Source organism: Mauremys reevesii, linkage group 9, assembly GCF_016161935.1.
Source record: "Mauremys reevesii isolate NIE-2019 linkage group 9, ASM1616193v1, whole genome shotgun sequence".
NCBI classification, from domain to species: Eukaryota; Metazoa; Chordata; order Testudines; family Geoemydidae; genus Mauremys; species Mauremys reevesii.
In genome coordinates, this window is record NC_052631.1 from 6,203,818 (window position 1) to 6,217,552 (window position 13,735).

General features: G+C 55.5%; 1 protein-coding gene across 4 annotated transcripts; it reads left to right on the plus strand.

Moving 5' to 3' along the window:
* Nucleotides 1–1,521: 1,521 nt before the first annotated feature.
* On the plus strand, nucleotides 1,522–13,319 carry PTMA (prothymosin alpha). 4 transcript variants are annotated; one of them, XM_039489365.1, is made up of 5 exons: nucleotides 1,522–1,710; nucleotides 7,080–7,151; nucleotides 7,920–8,010; nucleotides 11,138–11,211; nucleotides 12,527–13,319. In XM_039489365.1, the coding sequence occupies exons 1-5, from the start codon at nucleotides 1,666–1,668 to the stop codon at nucleotides 12,572–12,574; spliced, it is 330 nt and encodes a 109-aa protein (XP_039345299.1). In that variant the 5' UTR covers nucleotides 1,522–1,665; the 3' UTR covers nucleotides 12,575–13,319. The 4 variants fall into 4 exon arrangements, with proteins under 4 accessions (XP_039345299.1, XP_039345300.1, XP_039345297.1 ...); XM_039489366.1 differs by having other exon boundaries at nucleotides 1,523–1,710; nucleotides 7,923–8,010; XM_039489363.1 differs by having other exon boundaries at nucleotides 1,524–1,710; nucleotides 7,920–8,016.
* The last annotated feature ends 416 nt before the right edge of the window (nucleotides 13,320–13,735 follow it).

The window sequence follows — 13,735 nt, forward strand, 5'->3', positions numbered from 1 at the left end:
CTCCCACCGCCCCATTCCTGCAACGGGCACCGGGAATTGCCTTATGAAGGTGCTGCGGTGGCGGTTCGGCCGGACCCGGCCTTCTAGAGCCCCTGGCTGGGAGGGAAAACCGAATGGTTGCCCCATGAAGGGCTCCGGGCGCCATTTTGAGTGTGGCACGTTCCTCTACCCCCCCTTCCCTGCTCAGCTGCCTCCATTGAGCTCAATTGCAGCTTGAAACGGGACTTTCTGCCGGTTTGGCTGCACCGGCCCAGCTGGGAGGGGGCCGGCGTGTGGGACAGACACAGCTTCGTGCAAAACGTGGGGAGTGCAAAAAAAAATTGGGCGGTTTTCAAACAAAAAATTGCAATGTGGCTTTAAAAAAAATGCAAAAAAATCTATTTCCCCCGTCTCCGTCCAATTTGATTTATTCCACTGCATGATATTAAGGCTGGGGGATTCTGTCTCTCTTTCCCCTTCCCACCCCATTTGCAAAGTTATAGGGGGTAGGGCTCTAGGAAAAGGGGGAAAAATCCTGGCTGCAGATTTTTTTTTAATTAGTCTTCTCAGATTAACTTGTGTAAATTTCTTGCTTTCGGGGAAAATAAGTTTGGGGTTTAAAATGAGCTTTAAAAGGGTAATGCGGGGTGAGAGCGTTGATACCCAGGTGGGAAAGAGGTTGGATTTCCTCCCCCCCCCCCCCCAGTGTGAAATTGGGGGGAAATCGGAACTGTGTTTTTTTAACTGTAATTTCCTGTTTTTTTAGGGAGGGGGGAGTTTTTGTTAATGGTGTGGCTGGATCGTAAAAGGTTCAATCACCACTAAGATAAAGGGAGTGTGTGGAGCGGGGAGGGATCGCTTATTCGGTCGTGGCTTGTGGATTGAAACCCCGACCTCCTCTCCCTTGAGTTGGAAAGTCCCAGCCCCGTGTGAGGTTTTTCATAGGGACTAACGCTGCTCTTGGGTTTTAATCAGCCAAAGGCGGAATAAACCTCCCCCCGCCGCTTGCACCGGTGGAAAACGCGCAGCTGCTTTTTGCGGGGGGGGGGGGCGCTTAACGTAGAAGCGGATTTCATTTGCATCAACTTTTTCAATCCCCCCTCCCCTGGCAGAGTGGGGGGTTGCTGCCCTAATGGCAGCGGAGACATGCAGAAGCCGGCGGCGGCACCGCGGCTGCAGGAGAGAGACGCAAGCAGAGACGGGGGGGGGGGTCGGTTTCTCCTCCTGCTTAGTTCCTCTGTTCCAGCCTGGCGCTAACAATGCAACCCAGGGCTCTGCGTTTTGCACGCGGCATGCGGAGCGACTTCCCTGCGGAGGGGGAGGAAGGGGGCGGAGAGGAGCCGCCAGGCCGTTGCCGCGCTCCGCATGCTGAGGCCGGGCGCAAACTCATTGCATCCACGGGGCGGCTCTGCCGCTTTAAGCGGCCTTGCCCATTGTTTGCCCCCCGACCAATGGCCGGGCCCAGCTCCCCCGCGCCGGGCCAATGGGGATGGCGCAGGGGAGTGAGCGCGCCGCCCACTAATCTATATTAAAGCTAGTGGCGCCGCGTGAGTTCTCCACTGGCTCTGGCCAAAGCCATCTTTGCATTGTTCCTGCCCTGCTGCGCGCCGCTCCTCGGGCTGCCGGACCTGCTCCTCGCTTATTTTTATATCAGATCTATTTTATATACACCTCTCCCCACGCACCATGTCGGACACGGCCGTGGACACCAGCGCGGAGATCTCCACCAAGGTGAGGCTCCGCACCCAGCCCTCCGCTCCACCCCCCTCGTTTTTTCCGCTTTTTTTTTTTTCTGTGTGCGCCTAAGTACCGTTTTGTCTTGGGGGGGACCTGCTGTGTGTGTCTTTTTTTTCTTTTCTCTTTGTCTGTAAGGGGTGGGGGAAGGGAGCGTGATTTGTCTCTTAAATGCTGCAAACCTAGAGTGGTTTGTTTGTTTATTTGGGTGGGTGGGGGGAGTTTTGTAAAGTCTTATGCTGGAGGGGTTTTGCTGTGTGTGTGTTTCAACCAGGCATTTAAAAGCGCCCTGTAATTTTGTTGATGTTGCCTGTCTGGAAATCTCTCTTCATTCAAATCGCCTCGCCGCTTGACAGCCCCCCCCCCCCCCCGCAATCAAACTTGGATCCCACTTTAGTCCTCCTGCCCGAGAGAGGGGAAATAACCTGCCTGGAAAGTGGGGGGAAGGGATCCGGCCCGAAACACCCACTTTTTAATGGGGGTTGATCCCAGCCCCCCCTCCCCCTTTCTTTTGAAATGAAGCGGGCGAGAAACGAAACGTTTGTTGGGGGGGAGGCGGGGGGCATTTAAAAACACCATCACCCAAACAAACAACCCGATCACTTCAATTGCCTGGAAATAACTTTACAACTCGGTGGCGGCGAATAATCGGAAGCGATTTCCTTGGCTGGCCGGCGGGGGGGCGAGACTTGACTTTGATGGGGAGACGCTTGGATTTGACTGCAAATGTTGGTGGCGATCTGCGCGGGTTCTTTGTTTAATGATGCCAGGAAGCGAGCGTGCCGGGCCGGCGAAATAACGTGGCTTTGCCTCTCGGGGGTCGCAGCCCCAGATACCTGCCGGACCCCCCTCCCCAGCCCGGCCGCTTTCAGTGTCAGCCTGGCTCCCCAGCTAGGGACGGAGCCCGGTTCTTCCCCCCCCCCCCCGCTTTTTTCTTTTTAAGCGGGTTAAGATCCCCATCAGGCTGCAGGGGTTTTAACTCCGGTTAAAGACCGATTAACCTTGTGGGGCAAAAGGAGGGAGGCGAAGGGAGGGACCCCGCGCTGTTTTCACCAGAAGCTTAAATCACTGGCGCCCTGGGGTTTGCCCTCCGAGCTGGGCTCCCCAGCGGAGGGGGAGCTGGCGAGCAGCGGGTGTCCCAGCCGCTGCCGCCTTCGCGGAGGTGAAGCCTAAGGACAGGACGTGGCTCGAGTGAGGAGAGCCTGTCAGGGAGCCCACGCGTGGGAGTCCGGGTGAAGGGGGGAGCGTGAAACTTCCAGCCACAGTGTGGGGGGGGGCGGGGGGTGAGCCTCCGGCCCCGACTGGCAGAGTCCGAAGTGGCCGGGCTTGGATACAGCGTAGCGAGCGGTGGATACAATGTAGCGAGGATCACCCCACGCGGTACCACCCCCGCTTTGCTTGGGGGGTCGCGGCTTCTCCCCGCATTCCCGCCGATCACTGCAGTGGGGGAGGGAGTTGTGGCCATGGCTGGATCCCCAGCGGGCTGGGGGGGCTTTTCTATGGCCCCGGGAATCTGGGGCGGGGGGGGGGGGGACGCCGCTCTCCTCTGGGCATTTGTCTGTGTTTCAAGGTGTTCCGCCCGCTGCCGCCGCCCTACACCCACCGGGGCTGGGAAAAAGGTCAGCGGGCACCCCCCCCCCCTCCAGCCCCGGGCAGGCGCTACAGCCGGTTACGGGCTGCGGGGCCAGGCGCGGAGCCGCCACGGGAGTCCGCAGCCCAAAATCCTGCTTGCAAATTTCGTTTTCACTTCTGTTTTCCCGCTTCTGCGACTCGAGAGTCCCCGGACCCCAGCCCCCGCCGTGCGGAGCGCTTCCCACCCCCCGTTTCCCTTCTGTCCCCTCCCCCCCTTTGCTGAACTTTGGCTCGCTCGGGTCCCGGCCGCGGCCAGGGGGTCCCGCCCAGCGGATGCACCGGGGGGCGGCTCCCTCGCTCGCGCTCCCCCTCCAGCAGCCTGTTTCGGAGGGATCCCGGGGGTGGGGGGGAATCTAATTAACCTGCCCTTGCACTTTGGGGGCGGGGGAAACTTCCCCGCTGTCCGTCCCCCCCCCCCGGGATTTGTGTAGCAGCCCCCTGCGCTTCCCCCGCGGGACTGCACTTCTGCGGGGGGGCTCGCCCGGCGCTGGGCTAGCGGCCCCCGCGGTACGAGCTGCCCCTACAGCCCGGAGGGGGGGCTTTGCCGATGCACCCCCAAACCTTCCGGGGACCCGGCTCTGGAGGGGGGAGGCGGCGCTTTGCACCTTCCCCAGTTCGGGTGGGGCGTTGAGTCCACCTGCCTCCCACCCCCGTTGTGGGACGCGGGCCCCAGCCAGCAGGACACCCCCCCCCCTCAGCCCCCATGGGGGTCCGGCGGGGGAGCAGATCAAGGGCGCGGGTCCCGCCCGCTTCACGTCGGGACACTGAAATAAACAAGACACTGAAGATTTATTCCGCCGGGTGGGGGGAGGGGTCCCAGAGCTGCCGCCTCGGCTCCCGGGCGGCGGCTCCTCCTGCTCTGCTCGGCGCCGCCCCCCCACCCCCAGCTTCGCAACAGAGCTCGCTCATCAGCACGTGCTGCCGCCTCTGCGCGCTCCGCCCGCGCGGGGCCCCATGGGAGTTGGAGTTCGCTCCCCGCGGGCGGCCTTGCGCCGGAGGGCCCCGCGGAGACTACAGTTCCCGGCAAGACGCGAAGGGCGGGGCTGGCGCGGCGGCGCTGGGCCAATCAGAAGGCGCGGAGAGTGGCGCGCGGTTTGAAATGGGGCAGGGCGCGTGGCGCTGAGGAGCCGGCGCCCCCTGCTGGCGGGAGGGTTGCTGCAGCCCACAGCCTGGCCCTTTGAAGCTGCAGTAAGCCCCATTGACTGACTCAGAACACTGGGGGGTTGCAGGTGGGTCCGCGGGGATCGCAGAAGACTGGCAATAAATAAATAAAACAAATGTAGAATCCTGGCAATGTTCAACTTTCTTTTGCAAACTGCTGATGTCACAGGCCCCTTAAAATCCATCGCACTGTGGAGTCCATGCAAACCACTGCCTCCGAGTGACCGAATGGTGTGGCTAGAACTGAAGGGGCAGGTGGGTCTCCTGCAGCAGGGCAACAAATCACATGAACAAATATTCCAGAAGTACCTGGGACTGGACCAATCCTTGCAGTTTGCTGGCCGTATATTTTAGGCCACTTTTAAATGATCAGACCTGACTGGGTTTTTTTGCTCTGCCTGTACTGGGGATTAGCTATGACCTGGCTTATGAATGCAGTTGGTTTTGATGGTTTCTAGTGTCCATTACTACTGTGCCAAATGGAATATTCAAGTTCGCTTTTTGGGAGTAGGAGAAGGTTGAAGGTAGGGCTTCCCTATGACTAAACATCACTGCTATTTTATGGACAAATAGTCCTGTCGCACCTATAATTGGAGGCTCCATCAAAGCATTAAAACTAAAGTAATACTGCTACATTGACTCCTCATCTGTAGTCTGGTACAAATTTGTCTATTTGCATTGGATTCGTTCTTAGGAATGGAAAAAGTTGTAGTGTGCATTTCTAGCAGCACTGTCGCTATGCAAATAAGCCTGGCCTGGTAACTCATTTATAATTGAACTGAAAGTATCTTAAATGGAACACTGAAGGCTGGTGCCTCGGATTTATTAAACTAAAATTAGTAATAACATTACTGCTCCTCCTTAGCCATAAGAACCACTTGTGTTTTACGCATAACTTCTCAAAAAGGATTATGAACATCGTAACTCGTGACTTGGAAATTTTGACTATTTCATTTCTTCTGTGTTAAACTTGGGGTATCTTAGAATTTCCTTGTAGGTCAGTTTAAAATTGTGTGCTGGCTCTAAGTAGTTATGGCATGACAGCAAATAAGAGTGAGGTTAAATGCTAGCATCTCACTCCTCCAGTAATGACTGATAGGAGTCGGAGATGGTCGGTTCAGAGAAACTGCAATTTGCATGGGATTCAAATGTTAGTAGAAGGAGGAAGTAGATCTGCACTTCTGAACAGAATATTTACTTGACTAGGGTCTCAGCAACAGGTGTAATAAACCCCAGTGCTTGGTATTGCAGAGGATGCCCTTTCAAGGCATCCAGGGCTAGGTTGTCTTGGGATAATGCGGTCAGACTTTATTAATCCTTGCTTGCTTTATCCAGATGCCTGGGTATCTGAAAGGCTTAAGTAGTCCACTGTTCTAATATGCCTTTGCTGTTGACCGAATAATCCAAAGGTTATTTTCATCCAAATAAAAAGAGAGAGATGGGCATATTAATCGGGGCTGGCCATGCTGTGACACTGACAGTGAGGAAGTGACACCAACTCTGAGGGTGACAGTGACATGCTTCCATCCAGGCTGAGGGGCTTGCGGAGAGGCCGCCAAACACCAAAAAAACACAGGTTTGCTGCTGCAGCAGAGTAGGAAGCTGCCAAAAAGTTTCCAACACCTCATGGTCTTTGTTCAAGGCAGACTGCCTGGCTGCCCTGCAGCCCTGGTGAAAGGCCCCTTAACTTTCCTTGGCAGGGGTAATAACTTCTCTCATGGCAAGCAGGATCTAGCTGCAGCTGATGCAGTAACATAAGGGGAGGATGATGCAGACGTTCTTTTTAGCCATGTGCGGGAACAGAAAGTTGGATCCTTTCAGCCTGTTTGCCTAGTGACTTGGCATGACGTCTCGACAGTGATCAATAACAAAAACATACGGGCGCTTGCTCTCTCCTGCCTGTGCTTGCGGTTCGGATTTGAACTGATCTAGCAGTGTTAAATCTAACGGCGCCATGTTCCTTGGAGTAATGTGGAAAAAACAGCCGTCTCCCTGCTGTTTGACTAAGAGTCTTGAGATTTATCCTGGAGTTTCCACTCTGTGACTACAAGTAAGAGCAATCCGGTTGGGAGAGACACCACAAGCTCAGCTAATAACAATTTGGGCTCAGTTCTCTACCTTTCCCTGTTGTGAAGGCAGCAAGTGGCTGTGCGAGTCTGCAGACCCTGGGGTGACTGATTCGGTAATTCAGCGTGCGCCAAAGGGCTATCAGTGGGAATGCAGCCGCTTCCCCTGAACACGATAAGGTGGGAAATGAGCCAGTGCTTTGGCTGCAAAGCAGACGCAGGAGACCAGCTCTTCATGTTTGGAAGATCCTGGGAGTTCCTGAGTTAAATGTGGCCACCTCTTTTAGTACCAGGCACCTTTTGCTTTAATAAAGTCTAGTTAATACAAACTTAAAATCTCTCCCTGGTTCCAACCCCCACAACAACTGTCCAGAAGAAGTTGCTCATGCAAGGGATGTAAAGGGTAATTGTCTCCCAGACCTCCCCGCCCTCGTTTTATAACTTTCCTACCATGAGGATTGTAGGCTGGAATCCTGGTGACTCATTGGTTATTTCTGTTCCTTTAAGGATCTAAAAGAGAAGAAAGAAGTTGTGGAAGAGACAGAAAATGGCAGAGATGCACCAGCCAACGGCAACGCTGTAAGTATCGCTAGACCATCCTTGGGAGATGGCCCTTTGCTTGCTGCTGCTCCCGCGGACTCGTGGTTTGGCATTCTCTGGGAGGAGGAAAGGTTGCATGCAGCAGCGCCCTGCTGCATAACCCCATTGGGAAAGCAACATGCTGGTACAGTTTCAGAGTCGGTGGGTGATTTCCAGGTGTACGGGCGGGAAAGGGAGGTGTGGTGGGAGCTCTTGGGCTGACTCTTAAATCCCGCAGAGAACGCTTGTCTTCAGTGCCGCCTCTTTCTAGAAGCCCTGGTTTGGTTTGAAAATGTGGCAAACAGATGGGTGGGGAAAGCCTTGTACACAAGCAAATCTGGGGTTGGCTTGTTTTGTTGTTTTTCTAACAAAAGCCAGAGGGAAACTGACAATGCTGCCTTTTAATCTGACACGATGTCACAATAGACTTTAGATTCCTGTCTGAGGCTCAAGATGCAGCCACCGCATTACCATCAAATTTAAGTCCTTTATCTTTGTTTCTGCGTGAAGTGTAGACAGAACAGGGAACAGCCTTGAAGTGAGAACACACGTAGCTTGCATGTCAGCCGGTGGGCACCTGCTAGGAAGGCTGAGCGGAGGAGCAAGGTGGGGGCTCGTCTCCTCAACTGCACTTGCTGGATGGGTTCCTAGATCGCTCGATCTCGGGCTGCGGTTCTGTGTGTGGGGATGGGATGGGATGGGATGGGGAGGCGAGCGATTTCCCTCCATGCATTTTTTTTTTTTAAGTGAGTGTCTTGTCTTGACAAGGAGAACGAGGAAAACGGCGAGCAGGAGGCTGACAATGAAGTAGACGAAGAGGAAGAAGAAGGTGGCGAAGAAGAGGACGAGGAGGAAGAGGGTGATGGTAATTTTTCACCCTGCTTTCTCACCTTAGAGTAGCCAAATCCGGCCCTGAAATGGGACCCTTTAGCAAGAGGCTTGAGTTACTGCACGTGGCCAGCGAGTGCCAGGAGCAGCATCTCCCCCTTGTGGCTGCTCTGGGCAGTTGTCTGCTTGCTGCAACTGACAGTCTAGCCAGCCTTGTATCGTCCCTCCCCTGCCTCCTGGCGGCCCTGATCTGTCAGCCCGGGTCTGAAATCAGCCTGAGTTTGTTCTAACAGGTTGAGGACAGATCGCTCCCCATTCTGGCCATGCTGCGTAGTGCAGAGGCCCTGAGTAAACGCTTTAGCTCGTAGCACATAGCTGAAAAACCCGCCCTTAATCCCAGGAGCTGTGCCGGTCCCAGCAAAACGGCAAACCGACGTCGGCTGCACGTGGCGGGCGAAGCCACAGTCTCACTGGCCTGCCCTGGCCGGGGAATGAGCCAGGGCTCTGGGGGTCTCCCTTTGCCAGGCGGGTGAGGAGCAGAGCGCATAGGAGGTCGATGCCGCTCTCATGCAGTCCCCGCACGTGCTGCTCAATCATACTCACGTCCCAAGCTAATGATTCATGCTAAGCAGTTGGTTCCACTTAAGCAGATGCATGAACCTTTAGCTCTTTCCTGCAGCGCGTCTTATCTGCAGCTAGAACAGGAGCAAATGGCTCATTTAAACTTTTTTTAAATGTCTCCCCTTGCAGCTCCCATCTCCCTCCGGTTTCCTAGCGTAACCCGGCCTGCAGGCAGGCGTCAGTGGACCACCAGTCACTTCCCTACCTGCTTCCCTTTTCAGCCTCCCCCGCTCCTTGTCCAAGATCCACTTGGCTGAATAAAAATCTCTATTTTTAATCCCAGTTAAGGCTGGGAGGAGGCTGCGAACCATTATTAGCAAACCATGCTTCTTGAGCTCAACCTGAAACAAGTCCCTTGATTAGCTATTCCTGGTTAATCCCCTGCAATCTTGGGCGGCATCAGCGGGTTGTGCTGGGTGTGGGGTTTTGAGGCCGGGAATTGAAGGGCTTTAAGCAAGCCCCTGTCTGAATAGAGGAAAGTCTGGGCTCTTCCTGGCAGCAGCCCCGGGGGAATAAGAGGGACACGGCGCTGTCCGTATAGGAACTGGTTCCTGGATAGCTCACTGGATACACCAGCAGCCTCGGCCTTGCAGGATGGACGTTTAACCCTTGGAGTTGAATTTCACCTCAGCCTTGTGGGAGCCTGGGCCCATCCGCCTTTTCCAAGAAACCCTCGAAGGGCTGCCTGCTACGTCTGGGTGCTTTGCATAGCTGGGCTTCGCTGTGGCTGTGGGGCGTTGTTTAGATACCGTGGTGGTGAGCGTGATGCAGCCCCCTCTGCTGTCACCCCCCCCCCCCCTCAAAGAAAAGCATGGATACGATTCGGAGCACTGAGCCACCTGCACCCCTGCTGCGTGGTTAACGCCTGGCATGGGGAGGGGAGTGGGGAAGAGGCAGGGGCCCTCCGGGATTCCAGGAAGGTTAACTCACGTCTTTCCAGCCTAACCCTAGCTAATCTCTGCTTGGAAGAGGTTCCTAAGGGGCTGATCCGAGCAGCCTGGCCATTGCATAGGAGAGAGAAACGCCAGTAAGGGCTGCCAGTGACTCTCCTGCCTCCTGCTGGTTTCAAATACTTGGAACTAAACTTCAGCCCAGAGTCATCAAATCCGTTTTTAAAGATCCCTCCCTGCCAACCCCATCCCATTATTTGCTTTGCTTAAAGAAGCTCAGGCAGCTAAATATGCCCCCAATCAGCTTGACTGCGGTCACATGATCCACCCAAGTATCCCGGTGCGTGAGCTCGCTGGTGAAGTGTTGCAGCTAATCTGGCAGCTCCAGAGGCGGGGGCGATGCTGGGGCTGAGCGTATGCTGGTGGAGGGCGTGCCGGGCAGATGACCCTAATCCCCAGCTGTCTGTACGTGCAGCTCGTGGTGACATTTAAAGGCAGCTTACTGGTCTGAATGCTGTCAGTTTAGCAGGGCCTCCCGTTATGCAAAGGACTTAGGCTGGTCTGGTTTCCCCTCCCCAGTCTCACTCCCCTCCCGGTTGGCCTCGGGCGCAGTAGGCGACATTGTTCTGATCCACCGGCTATTTGAGCTCAAAGTGGGTCACGTCTGACTCTCTGCCCCCTTGCTGGAAGGCTGCGGCCGGTCAGCAGAATTTGTTGGCCGTTCTGATCATTAGGACGTGTTCTGACTCAGAACTAATGCGCTCTGGCTCTCTTCACTCATTAAAGATGGACTAATGGCCGCGAAGAGAAGCAGAAGTAATCGGAGCAGTTAGAGCAGCCGCTAGGAAAGGCTTTCTCTTTTTTTAAGCAAATTTGGTGCTCGTCACTCTATTTACCCATATGAGGCATGGGCTCCCTCCCCCCTCCGCCAACGAGCCCCACTCCAGATGCAGAGGGGACCATCTCTAGTGTCCAGATGGCCCACTCCACTTTTGGCCCCTCTGCTGAGACACCCCCCCTCCCCCCGCTTCCCCTCCAAGAAAAGCGCCGTGCGATGGTGATTCTGCAGCCCAGGCACCTGCAGCGATCGGTATCTGGGCCCAAGCAGCTGTCAGGTGGTAACTGCTCAGCTAGGATGCAGCTGGCTTTGAGCTAGTCGTATAGCGGCCCCGTCTCCTATTCCCAGCCGCCGTCTTTTGTAATAATCTCCACCCTTCTCGTCCCACCCCTGCGCGGCGGACGTGCTGAGTCGCTGTCTGGCTGCACGAGCCGGAGCCCCAGGGTGGCTGATGCCAGCCGAGGGCAGCGTGTGCCAGCCCTTGCAGCGGGGGGGAGGGCTGTTCTGGGCGTCGCAGTGGAGACGCGCGCTGGGCCACGAGCCGCTGGCTGTCTGGAGGGGGCCCGCGCCGCCTGGCGCTGGGCCACACACACGAAGAGTTGGTGCTGCCCTTGAACGTCCGAGGAGCAGAAGGACAAGCCCTGAGCTTGTCCCCGTAGGGGTCGGGTTCCCGTGCCAGCGGGTCTCTGCCTAGTCTGGCGCTTTCCTCGCCTGCCTGCCAGCCCCTGTGTCCTTTCCACGTCGGGCTGGGCCAGCGTGAAGCTGCCACCAAAGGCTCACGTTCCTTGTTCTTCCTGCCCTCCCCCCAGGTGAGGAAGAGGACGGCGATGAAGATGAGGAAGGTGACGCACCCACAGGCAAACGGGCAGCTGAGGATGACGAGGTAGGTGGGGTGCATCAGGCTGTGAACCCCAGAGAACAGGACACTGGAGGGGCTGGCGCTGGGCCAGCGAGCCCTCGTGGAACCACACTTACCGGCCCGTTGCCGTGTTCTCCTCCCCCCAGGCCTGTGCGCGGTCCTCCGGGCCCCACCCCAGTTCCATTGAGACCTGTGGCCGGGTTAGAAGCCAGCATGGCTACAAGGGAACAGCCAGAACGACTGCGCCTGGACTCTCTCTAGCTAGACGAGAACCCTCCTAGCTACTCCGATGGCTGGGGGAGGAGGGGGATTGGCAACAGTGGTGCTGGGTGCTCTGGGAAACCCAGGGGTGGATGACGGGGCGGGCTGGGCAGCCAGCTCCCAGGATTGTCCTCAATTTGTCAAGTCCTGATGCGCGTGGGAGCTGTAGCGCTCTGCTAGAGAGTAGTGTCGTTCCCCCCCCCCCCCCATGTGCTTGGCTCTGCGCACAGCCAGGCTGCGTGTCGCGGGGGGGGGAGCCGCTTGCCTGAACTCTGGGTGGCTTTCCACGCTGCACCTCCTCCCCTCGCGCCTGGCTCCAGCATCCGTGCTGACTGTTCGGCACGAACTTGGTTTCCAGCCAAACACCAAAAGGAAGGAAATGCTGGGAGCCTGTGTGGGGGCGGGGGTGAATAGGTGCTTCCTGGCGAGGGGGGTCTCGGTAGCCAGGGGTATGTCTACACTGCACATTAAGCCTGGGTTCTGATTCAGATTTGAGCCCAAACCCCAGTTCTGTTACACCTCAGTTCGACTCGCAGCAAGCGCCCAGGTCCTAGCACCCTGCTGTGGGGCGGGGTGGGTCAAAGCCCACTTCCCACTGTGACTGGGGGCCAAGCCCTGTCATCTTGCAGTGTGGACGCAGCTCGAGCCGCAGACCCGAGTGTGAAGGTCCACAGCGGGCAGTATGGACGCGTTAGTGCTGCAGTGGGCAGGCCTGTGTTTCAAAGGGATCTGGTCACTGGCAGGGCCGTGGGATGCGGAGGCACAGGCAGGCAACGAAGATATTGTGGAGAGGAAACCTAAACCCCTGCCGCTATGAGCAAATGCCAAATCCCTTCTCGCTGGCCCAGGCTCTCAGCCTGTCTAACCTGCAGCTGCAGGGCTGATCCAGAGTATAGCCACGACCGAAGGGATGAGAGCTCCACCCGCCTTACGTGCCCAAAGGGGCTCTGGCAGGATTCCCCCGCCCTCCCCCCGACCGTTCCCGGCATACGGTGAAATCCACCCTTCCCGTGCCGCCTGGCAAGGCTCATAGTTGCACCCACTGCTGCAGCCCCCTAACGCCTCTGCTCCTCCCCAGGACGAGGACGTCGACCCCAAGAAGCAGAAAACCGACGAAGATGACTAGGCAGCACATATATATATTTTTTAAAATAAGGAGAAAAACAAACAAAAGGCCAGCGCGACCTGTTCACTTTCAACGTCCCGTCGCAACCCCCCCGCCGTGGTCACCCTCCCCAAGTAGAGCGAACCTGCCCGCGATGCCGCCGCCACTCGGACCGAATGCCCGAAAAGATTCCCCCGCCTCCCCCTCCCCCCTCAGTGGGGCGAGAACCCCTCTTTCCCCAGCACCAAAACTTCAAGGCCCTACTTTCTTTCTTAAAAATACTTTAAAGGAGAATTTGTTTGTATTTTTTATTTACATTTTATATTTTTGTACATATTGTTAGGAGGTCAGCCATTTTTAAGTGATCTCGGATTGACCAAATGGGGGGCTTTGAAGTGTGTCTCTCTCTCTCTCGTTACCCATCTCTGACTTTACTTGTGGTGTGACCGCGTCCCAACAAACCATTCTCCCGAAGGAGGAAAAATGACCTTGTAAAAAAACAAAAACGCAAAAAAAAAAATTTACAATCTTATTCTGAGCATTCCAGTAACTTTTTTTGTGTCTGTCCTTTAGCTGTACTATAAGTAGTGGGTTTGTATGCGATGGTAAGGCCAAAGAGAAAAGGGTTTTTTTGGGTTTTTTTTCTGTCTATGAAGTTGCTGTTTATTTTTATTATTTTTTTTTTTTTGGCCTGTTTGATGTATGTGTGAAACAATGTTGTCCACCAATAAAGCGGAATTTTATTTTGCTGAGTTGTTCTAACGAAGCTGGCTCCCAATCGCTGCTTTGGTTTTTTGGTTTGATTTTTTTTAAGTTGTTTTCATTTGTCTGATCAGAAGCTGGGCCGGAGGGGGAATTTGATGGTGGTATTTGCTGGGAGCTCCAGGCCTTCCCTGTATTCAGCAGGCTCCCTAGTTTCCAAGACCAGATGATGGGCTCGTCTGAGCTGTATAATGCAGATTCCTAGAGCAGATATTGGTAGAGAAACCTAAATTAAAAATGGTCTGCGATGGAGAATCCACCGTGATCCTTGGTAAATTGTTCCAGGGGTTAGTTATCCTCCCTGTTAAACGTTTATGCCTTATTTCCCATCTGAGTTTGTCTAGCCGCGACCTCCAGCCGTTGGATCGTGTCAGAGACCTTTCCCTGCCAGCCTGAAGAGCCCGTTAGGAAATATTTGTT

What these genes read in the sequence shown, in the direction of transcription:
- PTMA (XM_039489363.1), top strand. Translation starts at nt 1,666, where the DNA reads ATGTCGGACACGGCCGTGGACACCAGCGCGGAGATCTCCACCAAG. An exon ending in CACCAGCCAACGGCAACGCT is followed by an intron (nt 7,152 to 7,919) that starts GTAAGTATCGCT and finishes TGTCTTGACAAG; the next exon opens with GAGAACGAGGAAAACGGCGA. An exon ending in GGGCAGCTGAGGATGACGAG is followed by an intron (nt 11,212 to 12,526) that starts GTAGGTGGGGTG and finishes GCTCCTCCCCAG; the next exon opens with GACGAGGACGTCGACCCCAA.